This window comes from Dendrobium catenatum, unplaced genomic scaffold, assembly GCF_001605985.2.
Source record: "Dendrobium catenatum unplaced genomic scaffold, ASM160598v2 fragScaff_scaffold_361, whole genome shotgun sequence".
Taxonomy (NCBI): Eukaryota; Viridiplantae; Streptophyta; class Magnoliopsida; order Asparagales; family Orchidaceae; genus Dendrobium; species Dendrobium catenatum.
The window spans coordinates 3,254-19,434 of NW_021318823.1; the positions used below are offsets into that span (position 1 = coordinate 3,254).

Sequence of the window (16,181 nt, forward strand, 5' to 3'; positions counted from 1 at the left end):
TCATGATCAGAAGCTTGATTATGTTAACATTCTAGACAGAGTTTTCGTACCTTTGAAACATTGATTGCTTCAGTTTTTATTTTTATTTTTTGTATTTTTTAATTTTTATTTAATTAATTAATTTATTTTTTTTCAGTTTTAATATTTTTCTTTGAGTTCATAGTCCGTTTAGGGTTTCAGATTCAAGAGCCATAAAGAAAGTATGTTTATTTTAACAGGTCAAGCATTATGGTACTTGGTTAATCGAAAGCTTTCAATGGAGACCTAATTCATGTTTTATTAATCCCATGTTTAGATTGAAACTTTGATTTTCGAACAAAAGCTTCAAACGCGACCTTGTCAAGTCACCATATAATTCTTTTAACATATAGCCAGTGCATGTGATTGAATTTCTTGATCCTTATTGGAAATTTCCCCTTTCATTTAATTATCTTATCTATCTCTTTGATGTAGAACGTACCATACAATTTGCCATGGTTGTTCTTGGAAATATACAAATACTTCAGATATTTTTAGAAGATATTTGGAAATTGTGGTTTTCTTGTAATAGATACTATTCCTTAAACTTCACTAAAGCACATGAAATGGATCGGCTAGAAAAGCTAGGCTAGCTAAAAATTTTTTGGTTAACCACTTCTTTGGATTATGCTGTGATATGTTTTTGGGTTGTCAGATCACATGGTTTTTCTATGTTACATCTGTTGGACTGGAACACCTTGGGTTAACAATGATATCCCAATATTTATAAACTTTATAGCTCTTTAAGGCACAGACTAACAAGTAGCCAATGCCTTCCCAGAAAAAGCTTTATAAAACTTCAAAAGTTAGAACTATGAACCCCTAAAGCTATTTTCTAACCACATTAAACTGGAAACTCACCTAAACTTGGAAGCTAAGAATTTTTCCAGTAATTGAGAGAGTTTTTTGTTATTATGTAATTGTGGTTTATATTACTGATTGTAATGAAATAGAGAGAAAAGAGGGAATGAGCAGCTAGAAAGGGGCCTCTCAATGGATGTGCTTGGTAACCATTGACCATGGCTGGAGGTTTGGTTGGGCATTGTTTGTATTGTTCATGCCTGCACTGACCATGGACAGATTGAATCCCAGCACAAATCAAATGAGAGTGGAAGAATATAGAGAGAGGGATGCATTCAAAAAGTGGTGTTGGCCTGAAGCGAACAAAAAATCTTTAAGATTGGGTCAAGCTCATTGCTGACACTATCAACGGTGTACCATGAGGTGAAAAAAATTGTGGGATGCCTGTCATGGGTTTTGAAATTTCATGATCTAGATTTTTTGAAATAGGAAAAGTGGGATGTGAATTTTTCTTTTATATGCTTATGCTACATTTAACTATTTTTGTAAATTGAGCAGGTTTGAGCCGTCATACATTGGGAATACTTGTAAATGCATCTTGCTTTGGCGTACATACACATACATACATACATACACATACATACATACATATATAGATCTTTGGAGGAATAAAGAGTATACATTTGCAATCTTTTTGTATTTTTTTTTGCCGAATGCTAGAGTAAATTAGCAAAATTTGAGCACTTTGTGCATCTCATTTCTGTACTTGTTTGATTGCTAAAGATATTGAGGGTGAAGGCTATAGGTTGATGAGGGTAGTTGTTTGACATGTTATATAACTGTTGTATGTAGTTTTAGCCGAGAAAGAATAGATGTTTTGATGTATCTTTAATCGATATTGGTTGGTGATTATGTTTCGGGGTTAGAAGCCCACTCACCAAGACACCAATTATATAAGGTTTATTTGGTCTCCAATAATGGTTACTTGGGCCATCAGGCTGTGCACTTCTGTTTTTGGCTGGTGGAAGTGACGCTGTTGGAGGAGTGCATGAGGGATTAACTCCAGTTGTTGGTAGTATGCAAACTCTTGAATATTTTCTCTATATAGTTCTCTTGATGGATGCATATTGTTGATGCCTACTGAAATATGGTGTTGGGGTTATGTAATTGACGTTGTCTACATAATTACTTAATAATTGAGTAATTATTTTTCTGCTATTTTACCGTTTTTAATGTTAATGTTCATTTCACTTTATTGCAATTTCATCATGGCCATTGTCATGTTGTGGAGTTTTTTCTCAACTTCTGCGTGGAAATTGAATTTTCCTGCTGAGCATCGCTTCTGTTCAAACTAATTATTAGTACTTTTGGAGGGATAAAATAGTTATAATGACAGGCTAATGAGGATTTATTGAGGAGGTTTGGTGGCTCTTCGAGTGTTGAGAGGTTTTTAACTGTTAAGATTTTCTTTTTTGGTAGGCTTAATTAGCAATATGGTATGTAAATTTTCAGACTTTGTAGTAAAACATATATTGTGTTCATGTCGAGTTTTTAAATTCAGTGGCTCAAGTCTTGCTTAAACTGATCCGTTGGCTGTGCATGAGTTGTAAAAGGGTTGATTTGAGGTATAACATATAGTGAGTGGCTAATCTAGCTTATTAACTTGGAAATTTATTTTATACCTTCCTGATCATCTCAGGTGCTTGAATGCTCTAGATTGAGCCCAGGAATAAACTTCATCTTGCATTTTTCCATCTCCCCTTCTTCTCGCTTCTTGTTTGTGCAAGTTGAAAGGGCAGTTGCTTGCAAAAGGTTTCCTTTTCAAAAACAGTTTATTTCTGTTTACTCTACCTCCATTAAGGATTCGATATTTTTACTGCATTAATCATAGGGGTGTCAATATTTGACACGACCCGAAAACCCGACCCGAAAATTTCGGTTTAGGGTCAACCCGAACTCGAAACGGGTCGGGTTCAGGTTCAGCATTTCGACCCGTTTCAAAAATCGGGTCGGGTTCGGGTTAACCCTTTGACCCGAAAGTGACCCGATTTTGACCCGAAAAGAGGAGATTGACCCATTTTTTACCCGAAAATTAGCCATTTTTTGTTGGAAACGGGTCATTCGGGTCGTGTCGGGTTGACCCGGACCTGGAGCGGGTCGGGTTCGGGTCAGGAAAACTGACCCATTTTTAAAAACGGGTCGGGTTCGGGTTGACCCGAATAGTGCCGGGTCAATTTCGGGTTCGACCCGAACCCGACCTGTGACCCAAAATTGACACCCCAATTTCGGGTTCGACCCGAACCCGACCTGTGACCCAAAATTGACACCCCTAATTAATCATAAGAATATTGATTAATTAAATTTTTTTGTTTAGGGCTGACTGGTAAATTCTGTGTTAGGTCTAGTTTGTTTTTTGACTTTTATTTCTCCTTGGAACTTGGACTGAACATATTATTGCGATGCTTTCTTCGCATTATGTTCCAAACACCACAAGCAATGAACATTTACCTCTTTGGCAATTTTTTGCCTTTCAAGTGTACATCATGCTATTGAAAAATTTTTATCGCCAGTAACATGTTCTTATAGGTACTTGCAGACCTGTTTATGTTTTTTTATTCCCCTTGTTCTTTTTCCCATTTTCAATATATGTTTTTTTATTGGTCTGTATAAATAAATGCTAAGGACATTGTCTAGGAATTTGTTCAACATAAAAGTTCATTTTCCAAGAAAATATAACTTTTTTTTTTCGGGAAATACGAAAATATAACTTCATTTTACTTCATTAGTTATTGTACTGACAGTATCAAACATTTGAACAGGCTCCTGTACTGTTCCGTGGAATTGGCCATTCTGTAAATCCTGCTAGTACTTTGGTAAAGTTGTTTCTTTTCATACAATTCATCATATTTGTCCTTCCTTTTATTTATTTGAAATCATATTTTAAATTTTTTGAATCAGGTCTTGAAAGTATTGTCTGCTTCTCCTTCAGCTTATTCAGCAAGCCCAAAAACTAAGTTGTCAACTCCTTCCATCACAGGCTCCACAATTGCATTGGTTTCCGTTGTGCAGGTTCTAAACTCTTTTGTGATCAATAATTGTGGTTACGCTTCCCGTCTTTTGCTTTTCGATTTTCTTGATTACTCGATATTTTCATTATTTTTGTTTTTTATGTCGTGTTTTGTTCCTCTTTCTCAGCAAGTTGCGATCTGCTTATAATTTGGACCATGAAGCATTTGGAAAATTGACTTTATTATTATAATATTAAAAGTTGCATTAAATTCAGATGCTGGAGTAACTGATGGTGTTTTGTTCTTCATTATGATTTTTCAAAACATATTTGAGAACTCTCAAGAACCTAAACTTTAAACTTTCATCTCTAGATTTAGCAGCTGCTTGAGATTTTTGATCTGGATGCAAACCTTGTTGTACCTTACAAACATTTTTCAAACAAAAAGTAGGTTGTAGTTCAGCAAGTGTTTCTTTTTTTGTTGTACTCAAGGATATGCTTAGTTGTGTTTTATTTTTATATTTGTTTATTTATTTTTTCTGGTTCACTTAAAATAGAAACTATCATAATTGATGTTTTGGAACAAGTGAAAACATCTCTGATAGTGTTTTCAAAATACCTGGAAACATATTAATTTGTTTCCAAAAATAAATAAAAATAACAAAGCAAACACGTTTTCTAACATAAGTAGTTGTTTTTGAAATAAAAAACAAAAATATAGCCAAACATACCCCAACTTGCTAATCACATTTTTTATTTATTTTGCAACTTTCAAGATTTTATTTGACGAGCTTTCATTTGTCTTTGTAATTTCATGTTCATATATTGTTTTAACCATTTTTTTTAACGATATTCTAACTTCCGGCACCTATTTGAAAGGCTAGAGCTCCTATACTATCCAACCATTTTCCTGTTGGCGTAGTGGCATTTCAAATTGCCAGTATTTAAAATTTTTATTTGATGGGCTATGCTAATGCATGCTGTAGCTTTGTGGTCTTAAAAAGAGCTAATATAAATGCAGGCTAGAAATAATGCTCGCATGTTGATCTCTGGATCGTTGGATCTTTTTAGTAACAGGTATTTGCTTATTTATTTATAGAAATTATTCGCTAATTTCTCCCTTACGTTTTCCATATTATCTGCGCAGATTTCTGAGATCTGGAGTACTGAAGGCTGGAAGCTTAAACAAGTCGGTCAAAAGTACTTTTGATGTGTTATACACTTATACCTTAATTTTTTTTATCCAAATTGCTGATGGCAGCTAGTTTTTACATGCATCTTTTTCATACACCCATTTTTCTAGGCGGCTTTGCCTTTTTTGTGTTAAGCAAATCTTATTTGTTTTCTCCCTTTGTATTACATTGTGGTGTATGCTATCACGACATTTTTTAAGGAACATATGCAGTGGAATTAGGCATAGCCAAGAATCTAGGATTGTAATTTTGTACTTACATGACAGATCAGTGTACGATATATTGAAATAATGCCAGCCCTATGAATTAACCTAAAACTAGAAAATAAAATATAACGTTTCTTAGCCATCACCACTGCATGCTCTTAAATATAAAATAACAATGAACGAATAAATAAAATTAAACTAAATAAATTTCACTGAAATTAATGTTTGATGTAAAGCTTTCAGTGGAGATTTTCAGCAAATTTGCTCGATCTAGACAAATTCGGCTCCTAGAAATTTAGCATTTGATACTTATCAACCAAAGACATAAATTATGTGCTTCCTATTGAGTAATTCATGAATTATCATAATCAAGTATGCCAAAATAAGTTTTCTTAGAAATCCATCAGCAACAATGGATATAATCTCATCATCTCAGGAAACGTTGCATGGAAGTATTCGACTAAGTATTGTATATGGACTCAATAGGAGGCGGAAAGATAGCATAATCCAAATAATTATTGGTAGACTCATGAAATAAGGTTAAATCAAACAGATTAAAAACTTGAAGGATAACAAAATTTTTCTGAATTTTCAATTTATAGCCATAAAATTCAATTTATGTTGTGCAATTTTGAAGGTTCTGGCCTTCCTTGTATCCAATTGCTTAAAGTTTTTATATAGAGATCTTTTTGGATTTAGACAAGCCATGACTTTATTATCAGAATTAAATTTCACACTTGTAATTGTCATAGTTAATAGCTAAATTTTTGTGAACATTTTCATGCAAATCATGCATATGATATGCAAATGATTAACAAATAATATGAGACGAGTAAAAAAATACTAAAAGTCAGATATGCATCATAAGAATCTTAATAATGACCTAGAATTAAATAGTAGAAAATATACACTAACTAATAATAATCTACAACTAAATCATTGAAAATATAAAGCTAATGCAATTGTGATCAAGCTAATAATCTAATTATGATATGCATGTATAAATAGATAATCTCTTTAAAGTGAAGTTCAAAAATATGTTGTGATGCATTATGTACCTTTAAGATTGATCCTATTGGATGAAGTTTCAAATTTCTGGTCATTTTCAAAGCATTTTTTTTTATCAAATTGATTGAAATTTTGATGCAACTTGACTTTCTCTATAGCTTTCCATGTATTAGTTTGGAAATCAAGAACAAAAAAAACAAGTTAGCATCAACATGACCATACATGAACAATGTTAGGAAAGACTTGCAGAAATTGAAGAAACTTGGCTGAAATTTGGAATTTTAGTAAGATGAAGCAGAAATTGCGAGAAATTTGGTGGCAAAACATTAGAAAACTTGATAATTGATGAAAGATGGAAAAAACAAACAAACAAGATACAATGGATATTCAATTCACGAGTAAGATTCGGCTCTCCCAATCCCTAGCTAGCGGTTAGAGCCCAAGCAAAACTAAGAGGAATCCAATTCAACAAAACAAAACATAACCCTAACTCTAGGGAGAAAAATCTAATTAAAGCAAAACACAATCATATGATCCATAAACAACCATTTACTTTGAATTTTTCTTCCAAAGATCCACCTTATCCTCAAGGTGAAAAGATGAGAATTGATGTTTCACTCTCTCATATGGCTCCCAGGTATCATCATAATTGGGTAGGCTATTCCATTTAATCAACATTTCCTTGATCCCCCTGCTCCTTGTCCTACTCCTTTTTTGGGACCTATGGCGGTAAAGAAAGTTGATGCCTTTGAAGAACGTCTTAAAGGAAAAGTTGGTCAATTCAAATCAATGTTTGAGGATAAATGACATCAATGGTGGAAAATTTTTTCAACCTAGAAGGAATAATAAGGAAACTATTGTAGCTTCACACCCAACAGTCAACATCGGAGGCGAAAGCACTGTTAATTGGACTAGGAAGTGGGGGAAACCCTAATACATTGATGATGAGGGAGGATCGGAAGGTAGAAGTTTTGGGGGAAGAAGATGAGAGGCCATATTTGGAGCCACTTCCAATGAGGGGAAAGGGTGAATGAGTGCGATTTTTGATGGAGCTGAAAAGTTTGGAAGGACAAGATGGGGAGAATATAGAAGCATCAGACATGGTTCAACCACTCCGACAATATCGAGAGGTGTTCCAACCAGTTTAGGGGTTGCCTTCTCCACAGGAATGCAAGCATGCTATAATCTTGAAGGAGCCTCACCTATCAGTGTTCGTTTGTATCATCATCCCCAAATACTGAAGGATGAGATCGAGAGATTGATTAGGGAGATGCTGGAGAAAGGGATCATTCGACCTAATGTCAATCATTTTTTCAGTCCAATGCTATTAGTCAAGTGCTTCAGTAGCAATTTTCTTCGTTCCACTTTGAGGAAAATGTGACACTTCGGGAGGGGAGTATTGATGGACTGACCGATTTGATTGGGAGGAAATTAAGAAGTTTCTTAATCAAGAGGGAACTATTTTGAAAGGTTATTAATCAAAGAGGAATTATTTAGGAATGTTTAAATTATAATTGGTAGGGAATTATTTAAGCAAGAGATTTAATTTGAATTCAAACTCTAAGAAGGAATTATTTAAGGAAAAGGAGGAATTACAAATGGATTGTTTAGCAAAGTTTTAATCACAATTGAGAGCGAATTAATTAGGAAAATAAATCTAATTTAAATTCAAATCTAAGAGGGAATTATTTAGGAAAAGAGAGCTAATTTGGCAGGTAATTATAGGAGCCTATTTAAGGCTAACAATAGGGTGATTTCATGAGGATGTTTTGGAGTTTGTTGAATTTAATTTATTCTTAGGTATTTGGGCTATAGCTGACGGCTAGGAATTTGTGAGAGCCAGATCATCCTCTCCAATTGAAGATCCAAATATATCTTGCTATTTTATTTCATATATCTTGTAATAAAAACAATTTAAGTGTATTCTTCTTCCTAATTTCTTATTGTTTTTTGCTGATTTTGAGGAAATTATATCAACTTCCTATCAAATTGGTATAAGAGTACTTTTTTGGGACCTATGGCGGCAAAGGAAGTTGATGTCTTGGAAGAGCATAATAAAGGAAAAGTTGACTAACTAAAATCAGCATTTGAGGATAGAATGATATCAATGGAGGGAAAGTTTTTCAACCTAGAAGGAATGATAAGGAAATTATTGGAGCTTCACACCCAACTGACAACATCAGAAGCGAGAGCACCGTTGATTGGACTGAGAAGTGGGGGAAACCCTAATATAGGGACGATAATGGAGGATCAGGAGGTAGAAGTTTTGAGGGAAGAAAAGGAGATGCCATTTTTGTAGCCACTTCCAAGGAGGGGAAATGGTAAAGGAGTAAGATTTTTGGGGGAGCTGAAAAGTTTGGAAAGGGAAGAAGATTTGGGGAAGATAGAAGCACTAGAAATGGTTCAGCCACTTCTACAGCAGAATCAAGAGGTATTCCAGCTAGTTTAGGGGTTGCCTCCTCTGCAGGAATATGAGAGCATGCGATCATCTTGAAGGAAGGAGTCTCACCTGCTAGTGTTTGTCTATACCGTCATTCCTAAGTCCAGAAGAATGAGATTGAGAGATTGATTTGAGAGATGTTAGAGGAATGGATCATTCGACATAATGTTAGTCCATTTTTCAGTCCAGTGTATAGTCAATTGCTTTATCAGCAGTTTTCTTCGTTCCACCTTGAGGACAAGGTGGCACTTTGATTGGGGAGTATTGATGGATTGACTAATTTGATTGAGAGGAAATTAAGAAGTTTCCTAGTTAAGAGAGAGATATTTAGTAAGGTTATTAATCAAAGGGAAAATATTTAGGAATGTTTAAATTGCAATTGGAAGGGAATTATTTAAGAAAGAGATCTAATTTGAATTCAAAATCTAAGAGGGAATTATTTAGGAAAAATGATGAAGAATAATGGGAGACTGTTTCGGAAAATTTTAATTACAATTGAGAGGAAATTAATTAAGAAAATAAATCTAATTTGAATTCAAATATGAGAGGAAATTATTTAGGGAAAAGGGGCTAATTTGGGAGGAAATTATGGGAGCCTATTTAAGGCTATCAATAAGATGATCAGGAGGATGTTTTGGAGTTTGATGAATTTAATTTATTCTTAGGTTATTTGGGCTCTAGCTGGCGGGTAGGGATTTGGGAGAGCTAGATCTTCCTCTCCAATTGAAGATCCAACTTTATTTTGCTATTTTCTTTCATATATCTTGTAATAAAAATAGTTTAGGTGTGTTCTTCTTCCTAATTTCTTATTGTTGTTCATTGATTTTGAGAAAATTGTATTCACTTCCTATCAAAATCCAAATTGATTTTGAGAAATATTAGTATCACACTGCAACCTATACTCCATAACTCCCTCCCATAGTTTTAAACTATGGCACATTAACTTAATTCCTCTATAATTCGCTCAATCTTGTGCATCATCTTTATTCTTAAAAATAGGAATCAACACACTCATTCTTCTAAAATAATTGGTAGTAACAAAATAATCTAATGATAGATAATATTTTGTTATAAGACTTTCTAATCTTGCATATTTCTCATACACATTATATTTATTCTATTTATAATCTATAAATTGATCATGTATTTAATCCCTATAATCACCAAATGGAAAGTATTTCTCCACAAGTCTATATTTTATATTCATCATCGGGGACTTAGTAGCAAGGCCTCACGAAAATGATTGAGCATGCATGTCCCACTAGTTCTAATTTTCTGCATTAAGCTCTTTAAAATTATTCGGTTTGTATTTTAAAAAGAAACTTTTTAAATCATTGTTCCGCTCTATAAATTCTATGATGATATGTTATTGAATGTAGGAATGTAATAATGATTCTCATGATAGTTATATTGTTGTTTTCTTGAAACTTAATGTTCATATTTCTCTTAAATTGTATAATTATTATATCTTTTTATTCATCCAATTAATGTTCTGCATATAGTTGACATGATGCAACCATAAACTTCTATCCAGTTGGATGTGGAATCTATAAATAGTTGTTTCAGATTCAAATTGCAATTTAGATTGATCTTATGCTAACCTTATCTATTAGCTTATTGATGTTGGCAAGCCGTTCCCCCATGCAGCCACATGAAGCTTCGGTTTCCATGTTGTGTGTTGCTTCGGTTTTCCCCTATGTTGCTGTCCGTTCCCCTCCCTTTGGACGGTTTGGTAGCTGTTGGATTTTCGTTGGTTTCTTAGGCAGATTTCGATTCCCTAATTGCTTTTTATGGCTGTTTGGTTCCCCATGCTGTCTGTTTCCCTCTCTTTTCTATTTCCTATGATATTTTGGCTCTTATTGGTTGCTTGGGGGCGGCAAATTTAAGAGGTTGTTTGGTTCTTTTTTTCCCTATAAAAGGGACTGTTTGCTGCAGTTTTAGAAAAATGGATTATAGATGATTTTTTGGAGCAGAATACATGCGGGTTTGTAATAGCTTGCAAGCTAGTGTCTTCTACCTCCCTTCTTCTTCTAATTTGTCTCGGTCTTATATCTCTTTCTTCTATCCACGGTTTCCATTCCATTTGTATCCTTATTCTCTAAGCTTTATTAAAAGTAAGTTGTTTGTGTTGTTTATAAGTTAAAAGTAGTGTTGTGTTTTTGTATTTGAAGTTTTCTTTTATTTGAAGTTGTTTTGTGTATGTTTAAGTTATAGTGAAAGGAGATCTTGGTATTCTGCAATCTTTGTTTTTTGGTTGCACCAATTTGATATCAGAGCACTTAGGTTGTGTTAGTTTTTCTTTCTTTTTTAAAAAAATCAAAAACAAAAAAATGGATAGTCCAAAAGCCGAAGTTTCAAGTAAGTCTCAAGATGAAATAGAATCTGTAGTTGGTGAAAATCAGCCAACTAATCTTGAAGAGAAAATTTTAACAAATAGATGGATTCCCCTCCAAGGAAGTTTTACCGATCAAACTATACAAAATTCAGGAGAATGAATTTGTGTGCGGAAAAATATGAGAATAGAAAGCGTCTTCTTCATGACTCAATTTAATCAAGAAAAAGATATGACCCAAAGAAAGTATGCAGTTATACTACAAGAATTGGATGTGGCTCATTCAATGAATCATGAAAATTCTGGAGCTATCTCATCAGGGGATGAGATCTCTCAACTGGAGGAGAATTGATGTAGGCAAGCCGACCCCTTATGCAGTCACATGAAGCTTCGGTTTCCCTGCTGTTAGTTGCTTCGGTTTTCCCCTACGTTACTGCCCGTTCCCCTCCCTTTGCACAGTTTGGTGGCTGTTGGATTTCAGCTGGTTTCCTTGGCAGATTTCGGTTCCTTGATTGCTTTTTCTGGTTGTTTGGTTCCGCATGCTGTCCGTTCCCCTCCCTTTAATATTTCCTATAATATGTTGGCTCTTATTGGTTGCTTGGGGGGCGGCAAATTTAAGAGGCTATTGGGTTCTTTTTTTTTCCCTATAAAAGGGGTTGTTTGCTGCAGTTTTATAAGGATGGATTAGTGATGTTTTTTTGAGCACGATACATGTGGGTTTGTAATAGCTTGAGAGCTATTGTCTTCTACCTCCCTTCATCTTCTAATTCATCAAGATCTTCTATCTCTTTCTTCTATCCAAGGTTTCCATTTCATTTGTATCCTTTTTCTCTAAGCTTTATTAATAGTAAGTTGGTTGTATTGTTTACAAGTTGATAGTAGTGTTGTGTTTTTGCATTTGAAGTTGTCTTTTATTGGAAGTTGTTTTGTGTATATTTAAGTTATAGTGAAAGGAAATCTTGGTAGTCTGCAATCTTTGGTTTTTGGTTGCACCACTTATGTTTATAAAATGTTTATATATAAATATAAAATTGATTTGAGGAATATAATACATAACTTTTAATTTTTTGTGTGATTTTTATGAGTGTGGTACACGCGTAACTGCCTAATTCACGTTATTTCTTTGTACCAACGTGATACTTGATTGTTTTTTCTTTCTTTAGTATTTTTTGTTCTTTGATCTGTTTCTCTGACAATAATTGATATTTACGTATTTAATGCTCTTGATTTCAATCAAAAAGTGGAACAGGAAATCTAATTTGTAAAAAAAATAATTCAATTTAGTCATTGATATTGTATGATTCCAATTTCTTACTAAAATTTTGGGATTGTTTCAATCTGTTCATTATCAATTGGTTTTACACTCTTGTACTAAAGAAAACAACTCATTGAGTTAATTGACAGTTTGTGATCTACGAATCCTTAATTTTCTTTTATATAAAATTATACTACGCATCATACTAGTTGTATTAGAAAACTTTTATCCTTGGTCATTTTACGTCAATAATGCTTGATGGTTTAACAATTGTTATTCTCATCTTGATATGCATTTTCTTATATTTTTTTAATTGATGAATTTACTTGTGCAAAATCCCATTATTCAGGCTTTATATTATTCTATGTCTAAGTTGAAAATGAGATAAGTGAATCATGCTATTTTTGCTAGACGTGCATTTATGGGCTCATTAGGTTTCTTATAATTTAAAAACTTGTTTTAAATGCTATTGATTTTTGTTTTGAATATGAAAAAATGAAATAATAAATTTTAAGCGATTTTGATGGTGCCCATAAAATATAATATCCATATTGATTTTTAATTATTTTCATCAAACTGAAGAGAGTCTAGTAAAATCATCATTCTTCAAAAACACTTTTTTTAACTTTAATTGACCGAATGAATGCCAAGTGAAAATCACCTTCTCTTAAGCTAGAGAAGTTGTGGATGAATGTTGAATTTCATGATAGCCAAGATGCTGAGGCAAAGCCTGAGGCAAAATGAATGTTGAATACTCATTTTCCATTAATCCTATTAAGTGATGTTTAAGGTATTAAACTTATTTTTTTGCAAAATGATTTATGCCCATTTAATCTTAGGTCCACTCTTTTTCCTTCTAAATCCTCTGATATTAATTTTATCAATTTGTCTAATAGGAACATTTTTTATCCTTCATTTTACATGTCCAAACCATCTAAATATATTTTTATTTTTTAGTTACCTTATTTTTAACGATGTTCCTCTATATTTCCTCTGATGTAATCATTGGTTGATTTATCCTTCCTAGTTCTGTTTTGTATCCATCTTAACTTTTTTTTTTCCCCCCATCATACTCATCTTAGATGTCAATGATTTTTTTACAACAAATATTTGGATCCATATAATATTGCCAACCTAGTTGTAGTATTAAAAATTTTATCTTTTAAAGCTCTCATATTCTTTCATTACACACAATTGTTATCACTGATACCAATACAGTGTATGAATGGTTTAATAATGATGTGGATGCAAACTAAATAACGGAGACTCATATTTTTTTGATACATTACTTTATATTCTATTGCTGCACATAGCTTCTGCTGTGAGAATAACAACTCCTATGCTGATGAATATTAAATCCATGTGAGTCTTGCATACGGTTTGGTAATTTTACGTTAAGCCTATAGAAGCAGATCAAACTTAAATGTTTTGTACTACAAGGTTACCTTTTTTTTAATGTTTGTAAAGCAATTGCCATATTCTAGACTATAAATAAATTTGATGTTCTAGGCATGAGAAGTCTGGCAATGAGCAATTCGTGACAGAAATCAGCAAATGGGTCTTTCATGAGAGGGGCCATCTAAAGGTGAATCTGTTTTTATTTTTCTACTCATATGGTTGGTACTTTCTTATTTTTTATCATACGTTTGTTGTATTTCACTATCTACTTTTTAAGCTAAGGCTGCCACATTTGTGGACATTATTCTGGTATGTCATCTTTTGTAATTGAGGATATGCATTTTTGTTTCGTACAGGCTGTAAATGTGACTCATCACCGGGTAGCAGAGTTGGCTGAGCCTGCAATGTACCGTATCAATGATGATCTGGTAACTAATAATCAATTATTTGGAGAAGTGTACGTTCTAATTTTTAAATTCCAAGCAAGGGCTAAGGTTGGCTTAAAAGTTATATTGTTTTATGACTGTAGGAATATTCTATTGAAATCTATGAATGGTCTGGATCTTCCTGGAAACCATATGTGTCAGATGATGTTCAGGTTCAATTCTATATGATGAGCCCTTATGTATTGAAATCTTTGTCCACTGACCTAAAGGTACAATCTCAAGTTGATCTTTTCTTTATTCTTGTTTCTTTTGTTTGTGGACACTCACTTGTACAAGATGGAGGGATTGTGCTGGAAAATGCTTCGTTTTGCTGTAAAATGCTTCGTTTGTCTAGGTTGGACCGTTGGAGTTAATAATGTACCTTTCTGCAGGGACTTTATTTTACATCATTCAAGGTTCCAGATGTTTATGGCGTCTTCCAGTTTAAGGTGGAGTATCAGAGATTGGGGTACACAAGCTTATCTCTTTCAAAACAAGTAAGTAATATCATTGTAATCTTGTTCCTTGGATGTTTTCATTAATACTTCTTTTGGGAATTTTCAAAGTTATAGTGTTCAAAGAAGTAGATTAATAATTAAAATTTTATCTTTACTTAAAGAGCGTGGTTGTTTGTACTGATTATTATTCCCTAAAAGGCATAAAAAAACTTCCGGCTGCCTAAAACTATTGGTTTATTTAATACCCAATAAAAAGCCATGCTCAAAGGAAGTAGGTTTTAGTGTTTCAATGCAGTGAAGATTTTATGGCATGTTTTGGATAAAATGTTTTTTTTATGCTTGATATTGAAACATAAGATTTATGATGTTGTTGCATAATATAGAATTGTAACATACTTTAGCAAAGAAGGTATAGTTCCATTATATGGCAGGCATTTTATGGGTTGCTAAAATTGGTTGCTTATGATAATCAGTTGATTTGAATTGCACGTATATTGATAAATTTTTTTGTTAACTTCTTTATGATAGAAATTTTATCCTAACTTCTTTATAATAGATGGAACACATATGAAGCAAGTAAAAATGTTGAAATAGAAGGCGAGAATTTAGGTATGGTAGAACAAAGAACATTACTTAAAATTGTTAAAATAACTGCCCGACTTTGAAATCTCGTGAGAATAGTCTTATGTGAGATAACAAGTGTAAAGGAATAGGATAATATAATCCATGGAAATTGACGCTTGCTTGCCACATGACTTGCTACATGAATCTGCAACATGCACATATAGGGACCAGTGGACCACACTACTAGCTAGTCGATATTGGAGCCAATCAATGAGAATTGTAAATTACTATAAGAGGCGCACAATTATCTATTGCAAGTTGATATAGTAGCCAGCTCGAGAATCTTCAAATTTCCATCAAATTTTCTTTACTTGAAAATATCTTCCTTTGCTGAATTTAGAGTTTAATATTCATCAAGTTGATCATAATACAAATATTGTGATGCTTGCAATGTAATCCAAGAATAATCAGAATCAAGTTTGGTATGTTGTTGCATTAGGTATCTCTATAATTCATCATCAATCTTGGACACAATTCCAACATGTAGTCTAGCTTTTTGAACAAGATTGTATATAACTATCTTAGTATTAGATACATATTCATAAGAAGAAGATTAAATAATAAGCAATGAAGTCTCCCCTTGCCATTCGTAATATATTGTCTCCCATGTTAGTAGCATTGCCAAAGTTCTAATAAAAAATAATATAAAAAAGGATTAACAATATAATGGGACATGTTATCCACATGACGTATTATTATTTATTTCAATTCCTAGTTAAGCAATGAGGTCACAATCCACTGGTCATTAAGCGTCAGACGTGCATTGAATCTAAAATGAGTAGCATCAATATTGTAGCCCTAACACATTTATGAAGTCATCTGGCCAATCATAATTTTATGTCTGTCATATTTAGTAGGATTTGGACTAAAGTTCTAACAGAAAAATTAAAAAGGATTAATAAAAAAAAAAAGATTAAACATGACATTGCTATTTTATTTCCTATTAAATAATGAGTTCATTGTTTACATGGCATTTAGGATCGGATGTGCCTAGCATCTAAAATGATTAACATCAA

General features: G+C 33.2%; 1 protein-coding gene across 1 annotated transcript; it reads left to right on the top strand.

Moving 5' to 3' along the window:
* Window positions 1-1,037: 1,037 nt before the first annotated feature.
* Window positions 1,038-14,640, top strand: LOC110106534 (dolichyl-diphosphooligosaccharide--protein glycosyltransferase 48 kDa subunit). Its single transcript, XM_020836465.2, has 11 exons — window positions 1,038-1,047; window positions 1,817-1,894; window positions 2,299-2,315; window positions 3,639-3,692; window positions 3,778-3,888; window positions 4,848-4,903; window positions 4,974-5,015; window positions 13,770-13,845; window positions 14,015-14,086; window positions 14,188-14,313; window positions 14,476-14,640. Exons 1-11 carry the CDS (start codon window positions 1,038-1,040, stop codon window positions 14,623-14,625), a joined length of 792 nt encoding a protein of 263 aa, XP_020692124.2. The 3' UTR covers window positions 14,626-14,640.
* The last annotated feature ends 1,541 nt before the right edge of the window (window positions 14,641-16,181 follow it).

Excerpts from the sequence above, each read along its gene's own strand:
- LOC110106534 (XM_020836465.2), top strand. Across the intron at positions 3,889-4,847 it reads CATTGGTTTCCGTTGTGCAG|GCTAGAAATAATGCTCGCAT; the intron begins GTTCTAAACTCT and ends ATATAAATGCAG. Across the intron at positions 14,314-14,475 it reads CTTTGTCCACTGACCTAAAG|GGACTTTATTTTACATCATT; the intron begins GTACAATCTCAA and ends ACCTTTCTGCAG.